General features: G+C 55.5%; 1 protein-coding gene across 1 annotated transcript; it reads right to left on the bottom strand.

Annotated features, from left to right (window-relative positions):
* Positions 1-180: 180 nt before the first annotated feature.
* PPP2R1A (protein phosphatase 2 scaffold subunit Aalpha) lies at positions 181-19,491 on the bottom strand. Its single transcript, XM_074980987.1, has 15 exons — positions 19,361-19,491; positions 12,781-12,871; positions 12,240-12,340; positions 11,815-12,047; positions 9,973-10,120; positions 9,707-9,862; positions 9,156-9,270; positions 8,567-8,637; positions 7,971-8,105; positions 7,522-7,695; positions 7,164-7,224; positions 3,193-3,347; positions 2,653-2,795; positions 2,250-2,341; positions 181-1,698 (listed from the first exon to the last, which is right to left on the bottom strand). Exons 1-15 carry the CDS (start codon positions 19,436-19,438, stop codon positions 1,682-1,684), a joined length of 1,770 nt encoding a protein of 589 aa, XP_074837088.1. The 5' UTR covers positions 19,439-19,491; the 3' UTR covers positions 181-1,681.
* Between the last annotated feature and the right edge of the window lie 763 nt (positions 19,492-20,254).

Below are 20,254 nucleotides of genomic sequence, written 5' to 3'. Positions count from 1 at the left end.
CCAGCTGTACTGACTCCTCTGTACGACGCTGTGTCCTGTTGGCTAATAAACCTGCTGTTCTCCTGCTAAGCAAGAGTCTCTGCTGCCTGCGGATGGGGTGCAGAGTCTGGGGAACTCCAAACCCCATCACACTCACAACCCCCCTGCCACCCGTCTCTCCACACCATAGGTCACAGAGGAACGATCGAGCATTTTATTAATCATGGAGAAGAAAAAAGAAATAAAACAAGTTTACACAAAAAAACCCATTGGATTTAAAGTGACATTTCACTGACAGTGAGAGGGGAGGGGGCTTGTGTTACAGTGGGTGAAGGACCCACCTGTCGTTGCTCAGTGCATGACCACCAGGGGGGCAGCAAAGGGGAGGGAAGGTCCCACTGAGGCAGGGGGGGGGGGCGTTAAATGCCCTGCGACTTTAAGATTCCTCCCATTCCACACTAAATGGCTCTGACTCCCCATCCAGCTCTGCCCATGCGGGGGTACAGCGCGAGGGCCATGCAGTGGTGGTGGGGGGGGGGAAGCTGTGATACTACTGCCCAGGGGAAACTGAGTCAATTCCTGCCCAGTCAGCTGCATCTGAGGGAGAGGCGAGTGAACCTGGAGCAGATTTTGCCCCCATGACCCAGGTCAAGATGAAGCCTCCTGTCCCTCACTGGTGACCGTAAGATGCCAGCTGCTTTCTCCAAGGCCAGCTCCCCTGTCAGGGCCGGAGGGTTGAGGGGCAGGGAGGGCTTCAGAAGTTGTCAGCTGAGACCCTGCCAGGGTGAGGAAGGGCAAGTTCTAACCAGCCTCACCCCTGCACCAAGGAGCTCACCCAGGGGCCGTCTGGCCTTGCAAGCCCTTAGCCCTGGCTGAGCAGCATTCGCAGACCAGCTGAGGTGGGCACCTGCCCAGCCTAAAGGTGAAACTGACAAGGGAGATGCCTCCTGCCAGACATGAAACTGACGCAGGCTGTGGGAGAGATTACCTTCTCCAGGGAGATCTGGTCTCTCCTCTGCTTAAGGCCTGGCCGTGGCGGCTCTGGGCGAGTTTGGACTCGGAGAGAAAATTGGTGGCATTTCTTGACCCCACCCCAGAGTTGCAGGGGCTCTGTGGGAGGGACAAGGGCCTGTGACAGCAAGGCCAGGGCTGGAGAGAGTTAAATATTGCAGGGCAAGAGAGGGAAGTCAAGAGCCTGAGATGGGGCGAGCGTTGGAGGGCCTGACCAGCTGTGGTTCTGGTACAACCCCAGGCCACCCACCGCCTTTCCCAAAGGCGGCTAAAGTCACCCCCTCACCCTCCCTGGCGCTCAGAGCACGAGGCCAGCAGGAGGGGAGGGTGAAGCTGCACAGGAGGGATACGAGGCCAGTCCGAGGGACAGGGGGATGGGGGTGTGTGGGAGCAGCGAGCTACCCAGCTGCAGTGTTTGAGTTGGGGGGTTAGTGGAGAGCCCCCCCCATCCCCAGTGCTGTGCCCCGAGGGTTAACCAGATAGGAGTTGAACTGCTGGATGGGAAAGGGCCGTGATGCTCCAGGCGAGCAGGGAGTTGATCGGAAGGGGCTGAGGCAGGGGGCCCTGTGTTGGGCCACTGGGTGCCCCTACCCAAACAGGGTTCATACACATGCACAGAGGCTGGGGGGAAACGGGGGAGCGAAGGTCTGATGGTGGCTGGAGGTGTAGGGGATGGGGGGCGTCCTCGGGGTCAGGCCAGTGCCAGCACTGTGGGGAGAAGAGGCAGGGGGTCAGAACACAGGGAGGTGGCTCAGCCCTAGACTCCCCCTTTCAGATGGGGTCTCCTGCTGCACCATCCCCACGCAGCCAGAATCCCAGTAACCAGGCGGGTGTCCCCCCCAAGCACCCCCTTGTACTGGACAAGAGGAGACCCAGAAGCCCCCTCCCCCAACCCAGCCCTGGACCCACCTCACCACAGGTGGGAGGGGGTGGCGGCAGAGCCCAACCAGAGGGGAGCGGGGAACCTGCTCAGACGCTAGGGGAAGGGGAGCTGCTGATCACCCCAGGGGAGAAACAAATGGGAACCTCCCCTCTGAACCCCACCACCACTCAGGTGTCTCCTCTCCCCCTCCAACACACACAGCAGAGAAGGGGCCCTGAACCACACTCCTGTCCCACCCAGTCCTCTGACAGCTGTGGGGGAGGGATCACCACAGCCCTCACCTACAGCTCCCACCCCCATGGCTGAATCAGCCAGCCCGAGCCCAGCCAGCCTCCGCGCCCTGCAGCAGACAGCCGGTCCCAGCCCCACCCCGTACCGGTCAAGGCCTCCTGTGCGAAGTATTTCACATCCACGTCCTGGTCCTGTGTGAGCTTCTCCAGCACCGGCTTCACCTCATTCTGCAGGGTGCTGCAGGGATTCGGGGGTCAGACGGACCCAGGGCCAGAGACACAGGGGGACACTCCACCCGCTTCCCATCGCAGCGCCTCGGGGGGGCCCACAGGCAGCCAGCTGCCTCGCTTACTTCTGGCCCCCTCCCCACTGATCTAGCCCCTGAACTGGCCCCACGTCCCCATCCAGCCCAGCGCCCTCCCCAACCAGCCCGTGCGCCCTGCTGAGCCCAGTTCCTGCCACCGGCCCCCTGCTCCCCGCTGAGACACTCTTCCCACCCCCCCGCAAAATCCATCCATCCATCCAGCCCAGCCCCAGCCCATCCGTACCTGTTGTCCAGGATTGGTCCTATTTTCTGCAGGGACTTGGCCACGTTGAAGCGGACGTTGGCGACGGCATCGCCTGCCATGCGCAGCACCGTGGGCAGCATGTGCTTGGTGGTGATCTCCTGCCCGCACACCTCTGACAGCACCTGCGGGGGGGGGGGGGGGGGAAGGGGTGGAGTGCCACACCAGCGTGTACCCTGTACCCCCCACAATGCACAGCCGCCCGGCTCCCTGCCCCCCCTACATTCACCCCCCCCCCGGCCCCAAGCCCGGCTCCCCGCCCCCGCTGCTTTAACCCCCCGCTCCCTGCCCCTGCTGCATTCACCCCCCCAAACCCCAGGCCTGGTTCCTTGCTCCCGCTGCTTTAACTCCTGGGCTCCCCGGACCGGCCCCCTTTCCCTGCTGCATTCACCCCCCCACTCCCAGGCCCAGCCCCTCACCCCCACTGCTTTAACCCCCGCACCCCCAGGCCCGGTTCCCTGCCCCGGCTGCTTTAACCCCCCCGGCTCCCAGGCCTGGTTCCCTGCCCTGGGGGGCACTCACGTTGATGCAGAAGAGCGTGGTCATGCGGTGCAGGTAGTTGGGGTCGTTGGACATGGCCAGCACCTTGGGAATGATGGTGGCGTGTGCCCAGTCTTTGCCAAACTTCTCCACTAGTTTTTTCAGGTTGCTGGTGGCCGCCTCCCGGATGGCATAGACTGGGGGCGAGAGGAGAGAAGACGTCATCGGAGGGCACTAGGGCCTGGCTGCTGGCAACTGACGTTAACCCCGAGCCCTGGGCAAGGTACGCAGCAGCGCCAGCCCATTCACAGGGGCACCTGGCCCAGGTCCTGCTTTGGGGGACCCACTGCAGCCGTCTCACCCAGTCTATGGGCAGGGCAGCACTGGAGACATGATCCCCACCCACCGCCCTGCCCAGGGAGCTGGGAGAGGGTGGAGCAGGCTGGCAGGTCACTCCAGCTCCCACTAGTGCAACGCATGGGGCAGACCCGCAGTAACCCCCCGGCTCATCACTTGGGGAAGAGGGCTACCTTGGGTCCCCCCTCCTCAGGACAGTCCTGGGTGAGTAACCCTCTGGATTTAGATTCCTCAAGGGTCACAATTCCCCCTGCCCCTCCCCAGCCCATATTCAGGGGTGTCCTGTTTACGCCCTTCCAGGCTTTGGTCCCCCAAAGGGACCCATTCTCAGCAGTGCTCATCAGATGGGCTCTCCCCCAACCAAAGCCTGGAGAAACACAGTATTTGTTGAGGTTTCCCCCGCATCTTTCGGGAATTCCACTTTTAAACACAGGCCCCATCTGCTTTTCCTGCCACTGAGGAGCTGCCGATTGTCCGTAATAATCCATCAGAGGCTCTGAAAGTCCCCCTGGGCCCTGAGTTCAGGGGGTTTTGCAGCCGAGAGGGCTAGGAACTGGCTGCTCCTCTTAACCAAGAGCTGGGATTTTTGCACCTTGCCTGATAAGATCTCCCAGTGCCCAGGTTCCATAGCAAAGGCTATTCTGTCTCCTCCCTCTCGACCACCCCCAAGGGAGGCCAGGTCAGGACTTTACTGCTCATGTGAATTTATCTGGCTTCCACTGGTTTGTAACTCCCTCTGCCTGTTCGCCCAGCGCTTTGCAACTGTCAGGCATTTGTGGACCCCTGACAAACTTCAAACGAGGTGTGCGTGCCTCTGAGAAGCTGACTGGGCCTGCAGACCCTCCCCGCTGCAGGACTGGAGGTTGGAAGTCACCGAGCTAGATTAAAGAGCCCTTTGCTGACAGAGATTTTCACTCCATTGCTGCTGTCATGGGGTTTGGGGTCCCCAAGCTCTGCACCCTGACCCCAGGCAGGAGTAGCTCTCACTCAGCAGGTAGAACGGGAAGTTTATTAGTTGACAAAAGCACAGCTCAGCACAGAGGCGTCAGTACAACGGGCAGAGACAGTCATTCCAACCCATCCTAGGGAGAGGAGCCTGAGAGCCCATCTGGGGCCTTGCCTCCCCCTCAGCACAGGCTGGCTGCCTTCCCCCTCTCCCTCCCGCTTTTAACTGCCACCTCCCATTCAAAACCCAGCTTGGCTCTTCCCTGCTCTTTGTTCAGGACAGAGGTGCCACCTGCCAGCTTAGGTTATAGCCCCAGGGGGTCATCCTTAGCCACTGTGAGCTGCTCTGCCTGTCACACACACCCACCCCGACTCACACCCACCCACCCCACACTCCATCACAGCAGCTCCTGTCCCCAGCTGGCCAGCCCTTGGGGGTAAGCTGGGCTCAGACCTGCCCAGGTCTTTGCCCTGGACCTCCACCTTCCTCCTGAGCTGGCAACACCTGGGTGAATGAACCACCCCAACTGGGAGGAACAGGGCTGAAGAAAGGTGTAGCCCGGCTGTGAGGGTGAAGCAGAGAGCTGCTGAAGCAGAGCTGGGCAGTCTGGGGTTGGGGGTCAGTAGGAAGGGCCCAAGGAAGCCAGGTTAAGGCAGGCCCCAGGAAGTGGAGCAGGCTCATGGGATGGGGGAGCCTGTAGGCAGGACCCACACAGGCCAGGAAGAGGCCCCAGGAAGCAGAGCAAGCCTGGGGGAGAGGGAGGAGCCCCATGCAGGCCAGAAAGAGGTGAACCACACGAGGAATCACTGGTGAAGGGAAGCGGCAGATTCCCCCCAGTCCTCCCCACCCCCAATAGCCCTTTCTCAGGAGCCAATTCCCCCTGCACAGCCCCTGCCCCGCTTCCAGAGGGGTGGGAGACTGAAACCAACTAGACATGGGCAGCCCCATAGCACAGAGCTGACACAGAGCTTAGTCAATTACAGAACTGTTCTGCAACTGACCAGATTCATATTAATTAATTTCCCTGGAGGACTTAGATTCCACCAGCGTCACAGGGCTGTGACAGCTAAGGCCAAGCGGAGGGAGCAATCTAACCCCAAGAAGAGGGTCTAAGGCCTTTTCTACAGACTGAAGGGCAATTACTGACAAACAGTTAAGACTAATTTGTTTATATTAAAGTAGGACCAGGCTCTAACGCCAGGCGCTGCTCAGACACAGGCTCTGCCCCAGCTGAGATAAGAGCCCCCTGGCACTTGAGACACTCAGCCAGAAGCAGGCCCTGCTCCAGCTGGGATTGGGACCCTGTCTACCAGGCGCTGCACAGTCTAAATGAAGGAGTCAAGGCTGTGATTTCTAAGCACATGTGACACACACACACACACACACACACACACACCCACCCACCCCCGCCCCTAGAGCTGGAAGGGACCTTGGGAGGTCATCTAGTCCAGTCCCCTGCCCCCTTGGCAGGACCAAGCACCATCCCCGACATCTATTTGCCCCAATCCCTAAATGGCCTTCTCAGGGATTGAACTCACAGCCCTGGGTTTAGCAGGCCAGTGTTCAAACCACTGAGCAAGCAGGAGGTTACAGCCAGTCTATGGCAGAGCCAGACACAATTTTAATGTGGATAAGTGTAAAATAATAGACGTTGGAAAAAATCATCCCAAGTATACGTACAATATGATGGGGGCTAATTTAGCTACAACTAATCTGGAAAGATTTTGGGATTATCATGGACAGTTCTCTGAAAACATCCAGACAGGGTGCAGCAGCAGTCACTAAAGCAAATAAGATGTTAGGAATTATTAAAAAAGGGATAAAAAAATAAGACAAAAAATATGTTACTGCCCCTTTATAAAACTATGCTACGCCCACACCTTGAATACTATGGACAGATATGGTCTCTTCACCTCAAAAGAGATATTCTGGTATTAGAAAAGGTTCAGAAAAGGGCAAGTAAAATGATTAGAGGTTTGGAAAGGGTCCCATATGCGGAGAGGTTAAAGAGACTGGGACTTTTCAGTTTAGAAAAGAGGAGACTGAAGGGGGATATGATAGAGGTTTATAAAATGATGAGCAATGTGAAGAGGGTGAATAAAGAAAAGTTATTTACTTGTTCCCATAATATAAGAACTAGAGGACACCAAATTATATTAATGGGGAGCAGGTTTAAAACTAATAAAGGAAAGTTTTTTCCACACAGTCAACCTGTGGAACTCCTGGCCAGAGGAGGCTGTGATGGCTAGGACAGTCAGAGAGTTGAAAGAAGAGCTAGATAAATTCACAGAAGTTAAGTCCATAAAGGGCAATTAGCCAGGGGTAGGAATAGTGTCACTGGACTCTGTCTGGGCTTGATCATTGTCTTCGGTCCACCCCCTCTGGGGCACCTGGCACTGGCCACTGTTGGCAGACGGGATGCTGGGCTAGATGGACCTTTGGTCTGACCAAGTAACGGCCATTCTTATGTTTGTAGAACCCAGGAGTCCTGGGGCCCAGCTTTCAGTGCGAACCTCTACACCAGCCTCTGCCTCCTGCACCCTTACAGACCATCCCCCGAGAGGCACCACTGCTCAGTCAGAGGGGGCCTCTCTAGAGCTGTCCACTGGTCACGTGGAACGAGGCCACCCTGCAGCAACTGTGCTCCTGTTCAAACCAAGGGCCCCCGTGGCCACGGGACAGCTGGGGGCAGGTCCCCCGAGCAACCCACCGTGATCCACCAGCCAGGCCATGCATAGCGAGTTCAGCTTCTCGTCAAAGAACTCCACCCCCTGGAAAGGAAGAGAGGTGGTTACTGCTGGGCCCTTGCCCTAGGGATGGGACCCTGGAAGAGGAGCAGACGAGGAAGCCCCCACAGGCGGGAACCCAGGAGTCCTGGCTCCCAGCCTCCCCGCTCCGGTGTGTGGAGTGCCCTGCAGCACAGTGCCCCCAGCGTACAGGGCTGGCTCTGACCCACTAGGAAACCTGGATTCTCTTCTGACCAGGCGCGGACAGGACACCACCCGATTCCCCCGTCCCCAGGCCTTCACCCCGAAGCTGTCGTGCTCCCCACACCCAGGCCTCCTTACCAGCTGCCCGGCCAGCAGGGGCATGTACTCGATGATGGCCAGCCGCACGCGCCACTTGGCGTCCTCTGCCAGCTCCACGATGGCTGGCAGCAGAGACTGGGAGAGCTGCCGGATGCCAATCACCTCGTTCACGCAGTCCAGATTGGAGATGATGTTGAGCCGAACCTCGGGGCACTGTGGGAGGGAGCAGAGCTGAGCGTGAAGGCTTCCCACAGCAGATGGGCCCAGAAGTCCTGGCTCCCAGGCCACCCAAACCCCCACAGCCATCAGGCCCCACTTTCCTCCCAGAGCCGTGAAGAGAACCCAGGCATCCAGGCGGGCTCCCAGACCTTCCCCCAACTCCTGAGAGCTCTACCCAAGGAGCGAAATGGCCACCCACAAGACAGAGGCGTGGCCGGCAGCCTAGAGATGCAGCCAGCTCGGGGGGGGGGGGGGGGGGGGGCGCTTACCTCATCTTTGAGCTGCGCCAGGAAGAGCGGCAGAAGGTGCTCGATGGTGTTGTCCTTGCCCAGGATGGGCGACAGCCCCATGATGACGGAGGCCAGCGCTGATTTGACATGCTGATTGGCGTCCGACACCAGCTCCTGCCAGGGGAGGGTGAGGGTGGAGGTGTTAACACAGACTGGCCTCAGGGCACTGTGAGCTGCAGGGCTCCCTGCACTACCCTCTGTACCACCCCCAATTTCCCCCATGCCCCCTCTGCCCTCCCCAGCCACTACTCCTTCGCACCCCTGTCCCCTACCCAGACCCAACTCCCTAGGTGGCTTTCACTGAATCCCCTGCAGCCCCCCAAATGTTCTACCCCCCGGCTCTTCTGCCCTTTCACCCCCTCCTCGGCCCCATTCTCACCCCCTCCTCGCCCCCTACCCATCATGCCCCCCCCCACCTTCCCAAGGCTTCCTACCCAAGCCACCCCTCTGTCACTCCCTCCACCAAAACACACTCACCCCCACCACCAGAGGGGCTCCAGGCTGAGCCCCTGACCACCCATAACCTGGCCCCAGCTAGTAGCTAGGGCTCCAGCTGAGCCCTGCCCCTGCTGTACCTTGATGCAGGGCAGTATCTGGGTCATGATGACGTTCTCTCGGCAGTCAGCTGAGAGGTTCTCGCAGAACTCTGGGGAGAGCAGATGGTTAATAGCGTGTGGGGTAAATGAGGCATGGGGTACACGAGGTGGGAGCAGCTCCCTGAGGGGCTGAGGCCAGCTGCTTCAGGAGCAGGACACAGGGGACCAGAGTTCAGACCTTCAGCAAGTGACACCCCCCTCCTTCTCTCCCACAAATCTTCCTCAGAGGCAAGGATAAAAATCATACCCCCCCCAACCCCATCCACTCCCCTCCCTCCACACTCCTCAGAGGGGCCTGGATCAGCTGAGATCAACATGCTCCACCCAGCAGGGCAGGCCCACACCCTCCTGTCTATCCTGGATCCAGCCAGTTACCCAGAGCTCCAGCCACAGGGAACCCAGTCAGCCCCTGGGGCAGATGATCCCCTCACCCCCATACTCACAGTCCACACCCTCACCCATGGAGTCCCTCCCCCATGAATCACTCTGGTTATGGGGTTTGTTCTGGTCTTTCCAGCAGGTGATCTCCACCCCCCACCTGGACAGAGGGAGGGGCACCCGGGCTGACCTTTGACCTTGTGGGAGGCGGCGGCCCGCACCTCAGCCTCGCAGTCCTTCATGAGGTTCTGGAAAGCCGGCACTAGGTCAGTCTTGGTGATCTCCGGCCCCACGGCTTTCTGGAGCTGTGGGGAAAGGACACTGGGTCAGCAGGGGATCTGCACATCAGAGTATTTGGGGAATCCAGCCCAGAGCACGTGAGGAGTCACCAGATCGACAGCTGGTCAATTTCAGCCGAGAGGAAACTGACAGGCATTGAAACGGGACACAACGCAGGGTCCATCAGCAGCCCCCTGCTAGCCCAGCCCCAGGATCCCCAGCCCCAAAACCCACATAGCTCTGCCACACCCCTCCCTATCAACCCACATCTCGCTGCCAGCCCAGCCTTGGGATCCTTGCTCCCCACAGCTCTGCCAATGGGTCTCACACCAAACCTATAGCACCCCTCCCGTGGCCCCACCCCAACATGCATGCAGCTCTGCCATGTCCCTCACTCCCCTCTCGCCCACACAAGATCAGGTCACCACAGGTCCCTGGAGTGAGGCGAGAAGACACACTCACCTCTGTAAACTTATCAGCCACCATGTACCGGACCCGCCATGATTTGTCCTCAGCCGCTTGCCGTAGCGTAGGCATTACCAAGGACTCCAGGTCCTCCTGGGGCAAGAGCTGAGCGATATTGACACAAGCCTCCACGGCCAGTAAGCGCACAGAATCCTGTGGGCGGGAGGTGGGAAGGGGGTTAGCACCAGCTCCTGCTCCCCTCCCAGAGCAGGGAGAGAAGCCGGGAGTCTCCAGCCGCCGGCCCCTCACCCTGGAGATCTCACCTGCTCGTCGGAGGCCAGGTTGGAGAACATGGGGATAATTTCACCCTTCACGTGTTCCAGTTCCAGCACTTTGGCGAACTCGCCCAACTTGGAGGCTGCTGCCCGCCTCACCATGGGGGTGTCGTCGGAGCACAGATTCCGGAAGTACCTGTGGGGGTGGGGGAATGAGATGCCTGCGCTGGCTCCTCCCTGCTGCCCTTGACTACCACCAGGGCCCTTCTAACTCAGCATCACCGCGACCCAGATCAGACACACAGGCGGAGGATAAATCTCAGGCAGAGGTGAGGAAAGTATCCCCCAAAAGTTACCTGAGTAAAACTGCAACAAGAAGTCTTGTGGCACCTTATAGACTAACAGATTATTTTGGAGCATAAGCTTTCATGGGCAAAGACCCGCTTCAGCAGATGCATGAGTGGGGGGATGGTTTCAGAGGGGTATTTAAAGAGTGGGGTCCCAGAAAAAAGGGAGGGCCAGAGCTGACAAGGTCTATTCAGCAAGGTGGAAATGGCCCATTATCAATAATAGGTATCAAAAGAGAAAAAAAATATCTACCTATTTTTAATCTACACAAATAGCTCTCCTATCTACCCCAGTGACATCATCACAGGACCTAACATAACCATACCATTACCTGCACATCTACTAATATAATATATGCCATCATGTATCAGCAATGCCCCCACTGCAATTTACATTGGCCAAACTGGATAGTCCCTATGTAAAAGAATAAATGGACATAAATCAGACATCGGGAACATTAATGTACAGAAGCCTGTGAGGGAACACTTCCATCTCCCTGGACAGTCAGTAGCAGATTTAGGGGTGGCAGTCCTGAAACAAAGAAGTTTCAGAAATCAAATGGAGAGAGAAATCTCTGAGCTGCAATTTATTTGCAAATTTGACTCCATTAACCAAGGATTAAACAGACACTGGGAATGGCTTGCAGCTTACAAAAGCAGCTTCTCTGCCTTGGGTGTTAAGATCTCCTCATTAGATTCTGACAATGGCTCACATCCCCGTCTGATGTGACTTGTTTTTTCCTCTTTTGATACATACTATTGATACTGGCCCATTTCCACCTGGCTGAATAGACCCTGTTAGCTCTGGCCCTCCCTTTTACTGGGACCCCACTCTTTAAATACCCCTCTGAAACCACCCGCCCCACTCATGCATCTGCTGAAGTGGGTCTTTGCCCACGAAAGCTTATGCTCCAAAATATCTGTTAGTCTATAAGGTGCTGCAAGACTTCTTGTTGTTCTCAAAGCTACAGACTAACACAGCTACATCTCTATACTGAGTAAAGGCGCGGCTGCAGGGGCAGATACTTTAGTACAAGCTATAAGTGTCCCTCAAACTACTTGGGTAAAAGCATGTGTCCTTTCTAGATTGTACTCAAGTAGTTTTGCAGCAGACACTATGATAGTTTGTACTTAAGTACACCCCCACCCCCTCAGCAGATGCACTTTTACTCAAACTTTTTGGATACTTTTCCCACCTCTGATCTCAAGTGCCTCCAAGAGGAGCAACGCGCTGAGCTAGTCCGAAGACGGAGACTGATCCATGTAGGAAGGCAATTATGTGACAGGTAAAGGGAATCTATCCCACTGCGTCGAGGTCCCTCCCAGCAGAGCCCTGCCCAGACTGAAAACCTCTGTCTTCCTGCAGAAATGACATGGGGACAGGCATGGATATGAAGGGGATAGCCAGGACTTTACCTCCCAACCTTGTGATCAGCCCTGCCAGAGTCTCATCGCCCCAGAGCTCTCATTCAGACCCACAGCCTGCCCTGCGAGCCTCCCTCCAGCCCCGGGACCCCTCCCAGCCCCACAGGGCCTCACTCACTGCCGGAGCTCTGCCTTGACCGAGCTGGAGACACGAGGGTAGCAGACGCTGAAGAGGCCACAGGCCGAGGTGCGGGAGGTGAACCAGTCACCCCCCGCCAGGCGCTTCACCAGGGGCACAAAGTGTCCCTCCAGGTCTGAGGGCGAGTGCTCATGGGAGATGGCACGCAGGGACTCCACCGCCTTGTCCCGCACCACGGTCTCCTCCACTGTTGCCAGGCTCTCCAGGGGGGGCTGCCGGGGGGAGCAAGATGGGGACAGGAATGAATCCTCCCCTGCTTGGAAGGGGGAGAGAACCCAGGAGTCCTGGCTCCCAGCCCCTTTCCCCCAAACTCCTTACCCAGAGCTGGGGAGAGAACCCAGGAGTCCTGACCCCGGCACCCCTAGAAGAGCCTACATGCCCTAGGCGGCAGGGATCTGACCTACCAGCAGGCAGTGCACATACTCGGGCCCTCCGACCAGAGCGGTGAAGGTGCCCAGCTGTTCAGCCAAAGCCAGCAGCACCTCGTCCTCATCGTAAATCGTGTCTGCAAGAGAAGCAGTGGGTGAGCTGGGAGAGAAGAGGTGGCTGACGCCTGGGAAAGGGGGACAGCCAGGCACCCAAGTTCAGAGGGGATCGAGAGCGGGAGAGGACTGAACTCTGAGCGCTGTCTCCTGACACACACAGGGGCTCAGTGGCAGCATCCCAGAGCCCTCTCCTGGCCAGAAGGGGGTGGAAAGTCCAGAGCCCCTCCTCCCCCACGCCTGCCTCTGCTCCCGCCACACCCCCACAGCCCCATCTCCACATCTGGGCTGGCGGTTGCTGGCCACGGTTTAACCAGGAGACCAGCCGTACTTCACCCATGGTCGAAGCAGTGGCAGAACCCAGGAGGCTGGCCTCCCAGAGCCCCGGGGCTCCAATCCACCAGCCTGACTGTCCTCCCAGACCCAGGCAGAGACCGCAAGAGTCCCACAACCCTCTGGTTACCCGTGAGGAAAGGCAGGAGCTCGCTGCGGGTCCTCTCCACTCCAAGGGCCAAGGCGATGGTGGAAAGCTTCTTGATGCTGTTGAGACGTAGCTGCGGGGAGAGGGGCGAGTGGGTGAGACCCAGGTGACGGGTGTTGGTGAAGGAGGGGGTCCCCACCCCAGAGATTCCAATCAATACTGAAACCGGCCCCCCAAGTGGGAAGCCTCAATTCCAAGCAGGATTTAAAGAGGCAACTGGAAATGGAGGCTTTCGATCTGGGGGATTTCAAGGGCCTTGCTTTACAGGGTGGGGCGGGGGAGGCTTCAATTTCAATCACCAACTTTAATCAGATTTTCATTCAGACCTCATTTGCTGAAGGAAGGGGCGTTCTCGCTGGCTAACGGGACCATCCAAACACAGAGACCACAGCTAAAAGGAGCCCTCACCCTCGACCTGAATCCTCTGGTAGCTGCTTAGAGGCGACTAACTACACACACGGATTTAAGCAATTCTAGAGCCCAATATTTCCAGATGCTTTTTACTTCCACATTTGTGACGCATTAGGAAAGGGGAGCGATGCGAGGCTCGTTGACATGCCGCTTGTGAATTGTGGCATGGTGCAGCAGGGCAGCATGCGCCTGGAATTTAATCGCACGCACAAAACAGCCTGTACAAGTTATTTGTACTGAATAATCTCTCACACAGAAGTGCGAGTCTGCAGCTCACAGGAGCAAGTCCTTACCAGGGTACACGACCTGACACAACATGTTTACGCAGCTTCACCTCAGAAGTCAGGTGTTCTGTCTGATTCTTTGTCTGGAAAAGCAGCCACTGAGTCCAAGTTTCTGACAAGGACTCAGGGGTTTCAGCAGGTTTTCCACTGTAAAGTTTTCAAAGGCTCCTAAATTCAGCCCTCAGCATATTGCACCAAATGCAAGTTTCATTTAAGTGAGTTTATTTAAAAATACTGTCATTTACATAAAACAAAACCAATCTGATTTACATTTAAAAATCACCCTTTATCCAGGCTGCAGCCACACAAGCACCACTGCTGGGGCAGGAATTCACTTCAGCCTCTGACCCCACTCCTGGGGGGCAGCTTTTTATACTAACCCCTGCCTTGTGTGAAACAGTACTGAGAACCCCACAACTCATAACATGCAAGAAGCCACCAAAGGGCAGCAATTACTCTTCGACATACCTTTCTCCCTGTCTCCCTTTGTTTCCCTTATCAAATCTCTACACTTCCCCTTTCACCCGCTGCATAATTTTTCATTTTTATAGCTTCCTTCGTTTTTCTTCTAAACCACATCAGTCATTTATTTAAATAAATCATGCCTTCTTCCTTGACTGGGGCTTTGAAGGCATTAGAAATGGATTCTTAACAATGCTTCATTATCATTTACATTTCCCCCATTTAATTCTTCCTCTCAATTGATTTGGCTCATTATTTTCAGCTTTGTAACAGCACACCTTTTAAACCACCAAGTAAAATGTTTCTCACTGGCCTGGACTTTGTTCTGTCTATTATAAATGCAGCTAAGTCATGGAAGATAGGGGTCAGAACTCAAAATGTCCTACACAAAGTGGAGAAGTGGTCTGAGATAAACAGGATGAAGTTTTAAAAGGACAAATGCAAAGTACTGCACCTAAGAGGGAACAGTCAGCTTCATCGATACAAAATGGGAACCGACTCTCTAGGAATCATAGAACACTAGGACCGGAAGGGGCCTCGAGAGGCCATCGAGTCCAGTCCCCTGCCCCGACGGCAGGACCGACCACTATCTACACCATCCCTGATAGACATCTATCTAATCTGTTCTTAAATATCTCCAGCAAGGGAGATTCCACAACCTCCCTTGGCAACTTATTCCAGTACTTGACCACCCTGACAGTTAGGAACTTTTTCCTAATGTCCAACCTAAACTTCCCTTGCTGCAGTTTAAGTCCATTGCCTCTTGTTCTCTCCTCAGAGGCCAAGAACAAGTTTTCTCCCTCCTCCTTATGACACCCTTTAAGATATCTGAAAACCGCTATCATGTCCCCCCTCAATCTTCTTTTTTCCAAGCTAAACAAGCCCAATTCTTTCAGCCTTTCTTCATAAGTCATGTTCTTCAGACCTTTTATCATCCTAGTTGCTCTTCTCTGGACCTTCTCTAATTTCTCCACATCTTTCTTGAATTGGGGTGCCCAGAACTGGACACAATATTCCAGCTGAGGTCTAACCAGCGCAGAGTAAAGCGGTAGAATGATTTCTCGTGTCTTGTTCACAACACACCTGCTAATGCATCCCAGAATCATGTTTGCTTTTTTTTGCAACAGCATCACACTGTTGACTCATATTTAACTTGTGATCTACTAGAACCCCTAGGTCCCTTTCTGCTGTACTCCTTCCTAAACAGTCTTTTCCCATTCTGTATGTGTGAAACAGATTATTCCTTCCTAAGTGCAGCACCTTACATTTATCTTTATTAAACTTCATCCTGTTTACTTCAGACCATTTCTCTAATTTATCTAGATCATTCTGAATTATGACCCTATCCTCCAAGGTAGTTGCAACCCCTCCCAGCTTGGTATCATCTGCAAACTTAATAAGTGTACTTTCTATGCCAATATCCAAATCATTAATGAAGATATTGAACAGAACTGGTCCCAAAACAGACCCCTGCGGAACCCCACTTGTTATGCTTTTCCAGTGGGATTGAGCACCATTAACAACTACTCTCTGGGTGCGATTAGCCAGCCAGTTATGCACCCACCTTATTGCAGCGCGATTTAAGTTGGACTTGCCTAGTTTGTCGATAAGAATATTATGCGAGACCGTAACAAATGCTTTACTAAAGTCTAGGTATACCACATCCACTGCTTCTCCCTTATCTACGAGTCTCGTTATCGTGTCAAAAAAAGGAAGGAGCACAGTGGAAAGGGAGTTAGGGGTCAGAGTGGACCACAAGCTAAATATGAGTCAACAGAGTGATGTTGTTGCAAAAAACGGCAAACATGATTCTGGGATGTATTAACAGGAGCATTGAGCAGAAGAACAACTTCTTGTGTCTTGCTCTCAACTCAGGGCTCAACTGGAGTATTGTGTCTACTTCTGGGCACCACATTTCAAGAAAGATGTGGAGAAACTGGAGAAGGTCCAGAGAAGAGCAACAAGAATGATTAAAGGTCTAGAGAACATGTGGGAAGACTGAAAGAACTGGGCTTGTTTAGTTTGGCAAAGAGAAGACTTGGAGGGGGACATGATAGCAGTTTTCGAGCACCTAAAAGAGGGTTACAAGGAGGAGGGAGAAAAATGTTCTCCTTGGCCACTGAGGACAGGACAAGGAGCAATGGGCTTAAACTCCAACAAGAGAAGGTTAGGTTGGACATGAGGAAAAACTTCCTGTCCAGGTGGTTAAGCACTGCAATAAATTGCCTAGGGAGGTTGTGGAATCTCCATCACTGGAGATATTTAAGAGCAGGTTTGGTAGACATCTATCGGGGATGGTCTAGATGGTGCTTGGTCCTGCCATAAGGGCAGAGTACTGGACTTGACCTCTCAAAGTCCCTCCCAGTCCTAGTGTTCTGTGATTGTATGAACACCCTGCACCCAAGTTACGATTAGGTTTAGGTCTGCAATCGGTTCCCCTTTAATGAGGAGATGAGTTCTAACACAGAATTCCCCCTTGTTGAATGCAACCCCTGGAGTTGAGCAATTGTTGCCTATAACACTCACATTTCAATGACATGCAATCAGCCTGAAGGCCCAGATGAGAATACACTTTCCCCCCTGCACCTCTAAGAGCCTGTTCTCCACCATGATCTGATGCTCTACAGCAAACTCCAAACACAGTAAACCCTTGATTTTTCAGACGCCGATTTAGCGGACTTTGGGAACAATGGATGTCCACCAGACCCCACCCCCTGCTGTTCCCAAAGCCCGCTTAATCGGGGCCTGTAAAGTCCTAATCCCCCACAGTCCCCTCCCAATAAAGTAAAGGACTTGCCCCAGCCACCAGAGCTGCTGCTGCTTGGACAATCACTGCTGCTGGAGCCACCATGCGCTCCTCCAGCCAGGGTGGGTCACATACACTGGCAGATGGCAATCACGTACGCCCCTACCCCTGGTGGGAGGGGCACCTGGTGGCAATGGCCCCTGTACCTGCGCAATCGGCTCTGGAAGCTCCAGCCGCACGGCGTGGGGGTACCTACACCTCCTCCAGCAGCAGATGAATCGTGGGCGTTTGGGGAGAGGGGGTTGCAGGGACTGGGGGAGCCTGGCGGGGGTGCGTCTCAGTAAACCCTTTGATTTAGTGGACACCCCTTCCCCTATCAGCCCACTAAAGCAAGGGTTTACTACAGTATCTCGTCTTGCCCATTGTCTGTCTCGACACCGATCCATGAGCATCCAAGAACATTTTCTTCTGAGTTCTCAGTGGCTCCGAAAGGGGCGAAGCCATTTTTGGCAGCGTCCATCCCCCTTCTGAGCCTTCCTAAAGGGTTTAGAACAATGGTTTTCAACCTCTGTTCCAACCACAATAATTTCAAGTGGCGGTAGGGATCCCCTGGGAACTCTTCAATATAGTCTGCAGACCCCCACAAATTTGGAGACTATAGGCTGAAACCCACAGTTCTTTGGCAACCACCACCTTTTGTACACCCTTTATACACAGTCTGCTAACTCTCGGGGGCTACAGGTTGAAAACTGCTACCTGTGAGGTTCCGATAATCGAGTTTGTGCTCAGAAATGTGTAATGCCAGTTCCTTCTGTTTGTAAGGCAGGCACCAGAGATGGAGGAATGGCAACTCAAGAATTGCATCTCTTCCCAATTTTGTTCAACATCTTGGTTCTGTGCTCAGTGCCGCTATGTTCCCTCTTTTTACCTTCCCCTTTTGCTAGTCGTTTTAACACCCTCCTCACTGATCCAGGCAACCCCTGTTAGCTGCCTTCCCCTCAGAAGGTGGATCCATGTTAACCTTCAGAAGGAAACAGAAGCCAGGAGTCCTGTGGTCTGATGCACTACACCCCACTCTTTTCCCAGAGCTGGGGATAGAAACTCAGGAGTCCTGGCTCCCAGCAGCCCCGATCTAACAAATAGATCCCACAACCTCTCTGAGAGCTGGCAAAGGAACCAAGGAGTCCTGGGTTTCAGGCCTCCATCTGCTCTGAGCTGTAGATCACACTTCCCACACACAGCCCATTCCTACATGCAGCCAGAGCCCCTCCCCTTCACAGGGTCTACTCCCATACCCTTTCTGCTATGTCACCACTGGGGCATCCTGCCTGGCCAGTCCTGCTTTTCCTGATACACACACCCTGGGAGCCACACCCTGGAGGTAGCCAGACAGAAAAGGCCCCAGCATTTCTCACCCCGTATTATGTCCCCACAGGTATGTGCTCGAGGCCCAGGGAAGTCCTAAATTGCTATATGTGGCTCTAACACCCTCTCCCATTAGCCCCACTCACCATCGTCTCAATTCCACATCCCCGCCCTGCACTCCTCTGACCTCCATCCCCAACCAGCCTCCCGTAGTGTGAGCTCAACCACTTGATCCCTGGGGCACCCCACCACACCAAGCCCCTCTGGTGAGACCCCACCACACACAGGGAAAGATTAGAGAACCGTCGCCTCTCCATATATTCCACAGTTACATGGCAGAAACGTCCCCGGCCAATCACAAGGCTGGTCTCAGGACTGGTGCCCCGGCTGAGGAGCAGCGCCCTGCCCCTCTGCCCAGCAGGCAGCAGCTCAACGCAGAGAGCCATGGGATTGGTTTTTGCTCAATAAGGCGGCGCACGTGCAAGGGAGCCCTGTGATTGGCTCTGGAAAGCCACGCTCAGCGCCCCCGAAGGAAGCCCAGGATTGGCTGCCACAGGCCACTTCCTCCACCTAGACCACGGCCAGTGGCAGGGATCGGCTCCCACTCGCCACGTGACAGACACTTCCCACAGCCAATCACAGACAGAGCCCAAGGAGGGGCTCCCACCTCACTCAGTACAAGAGAGGGCATCTCCCATTCCCGCCCCCCCGGGGCATAGCAGGGTACAGCCTGCAGGACTCTCCGTGACTGACTCCCTGACCCCCAATGTACCGCGCTTCCCGCTCCCGCCCCCCCAAAGCTGGCCATTCATCAACCTCCTGTCACCTGGGCGGGCCTGGCCTGTGATTGGCTCGAGGGCTGGATAACATATGGGAATTCGCCAATCAGACTGCCTCGCCCACCACACCCTAGCTCACATGAGCCAACCCCTATGATTGGTTCCAGCCCCCCCCCCTTAATCACCTCCCCTTCCCCCCAACTCAGCAGCCAATCAGCTCATGGTCCCCAGGGAGAATAGACAGGGCAAGGGAGACGCCAATCGCACGGAGACCCTCAGCCAATCAGGGGGCGTCGCTCATGGAACCCGTAGGGAGCGGGTGGGAAATGAGTCGGCCCCCGACACTGGCTCCCCATTCGACCCGAACCGACACTCCCCCTCCCAACCAGGCACCGCCTCTCACACCCGCAGCGCGGCGCGAGGGATGACAGGCGGCCTGTGATTGGGCGCCAGGGTCCGTTCGCCCTGTGGCTGCCCCCTGCCGCGGCCCCGGCTTCCCCAGCCCCAGCCGGCACCTGCACGTCCTCGTTGCGCAGCTCGTCGATCAGCACCGCGATGGGGTAGAGCGAGTCATCTCCGTCGGCAGCCGCCATCTTAGCTCCCGGCTCGGGCACTAAGGAAGGCACGGGGTAGCCGAGGCCGCTTTGCAGGGGCGGCTGTACGTTCATTGGCCGGTGGCCACTGTAGTTCCGCCTACCTGCGCGCTCATTGGCTGATCTGGACCTAGCCTCGCCCTGCCTATCATTCTATTGGCTGGCACCCGTACTGACGCTGGATTCACATTGGCTGAGAGTTGAACCAATCACCTGAATTGTTATTGCCTAATGCTATCTCTCTTCCTCCCGCCCACTCTCCATACCCATTGGCTGTCGGACCTAGAATCCGGCAATTTCTAAAATTCCATTGGCTAGAGGTACTACATAATCCCACCCTCCATCATCTCTTAATCCCGGGATAATACCCAATCAGACCCCTCCTGTTCCCTTCCATTGTGCCGCCATATCGCGCAGCTATTGGCTGCCGTCCACAAGTGACACTCAGCAAAGAACTTTCCCTCTGCCTGGCGTTGGAGGGCAACCGAACTTAGTGAGGGCGGGGCCCCGAATGTGTTGCACATGGGTTGCCCCGAGCAACAGTGGGGGTCGGCCATCTTGGATCCGTCCCCACGGCAACAGCACTCCCAGTACCAGCCCCGCGCAGAGGTGAGCAACCTCAGACTCATCGTGATTACGTCACACAATTATAGATGACGTCATACCACCCAGTGCGAGGTCACAATAGCATCCACTACAGTGTCTGGCACCTAGCAACAATCTAGGTCTTGGTGATGACATTGCAACGCCTGTTGTGATGTCCTAGAAGCAATGACGGTGTCCTCACAGCTGCGATGATGTCATGGGGCAACACTT

This window comes from Carettochelys insculpta, chromosome 30 (genome assembly GCF_033958435.1).
Source record: "Carettochelys insculpta isolate YL-2023 chromosome 30, ASM3395843v1, whole genome shotgun sequence".
NCBI lineage: Eukaryota > Metazoa > Chordata > Testudines > Carettochelyidae > Carettochelys > Carettochelys insculpta.
Note: the sequence above shows the minus strand (reverse complement) of the source record. Positions and strands in the feature narration are given on the sequence as shown.

Coding starts and splice junctions, on each gene's coding strand:
- PPP2R1A (XM_074980987.1), bottom strand. CDS start 19,438: ATGGCGGCTGCCGACGGAGATGACTCGCTCTACCCCATCGCGGTGCTG. Junction 7,225..7,521: donor CCCTGCTGGCCGGGCAGCTG/GTAAGGAGGCCT, acceptor CTTCCTTTCCAG/GGGGTGGAGTTCTTTGACGA. Junction 2,342..2,652: donor GGACCAATCCTGGACAACAG/GTACGGATGGGC, acceptor GAATCCCTGCAG/CACCCTGCAGAATGAGGTGA.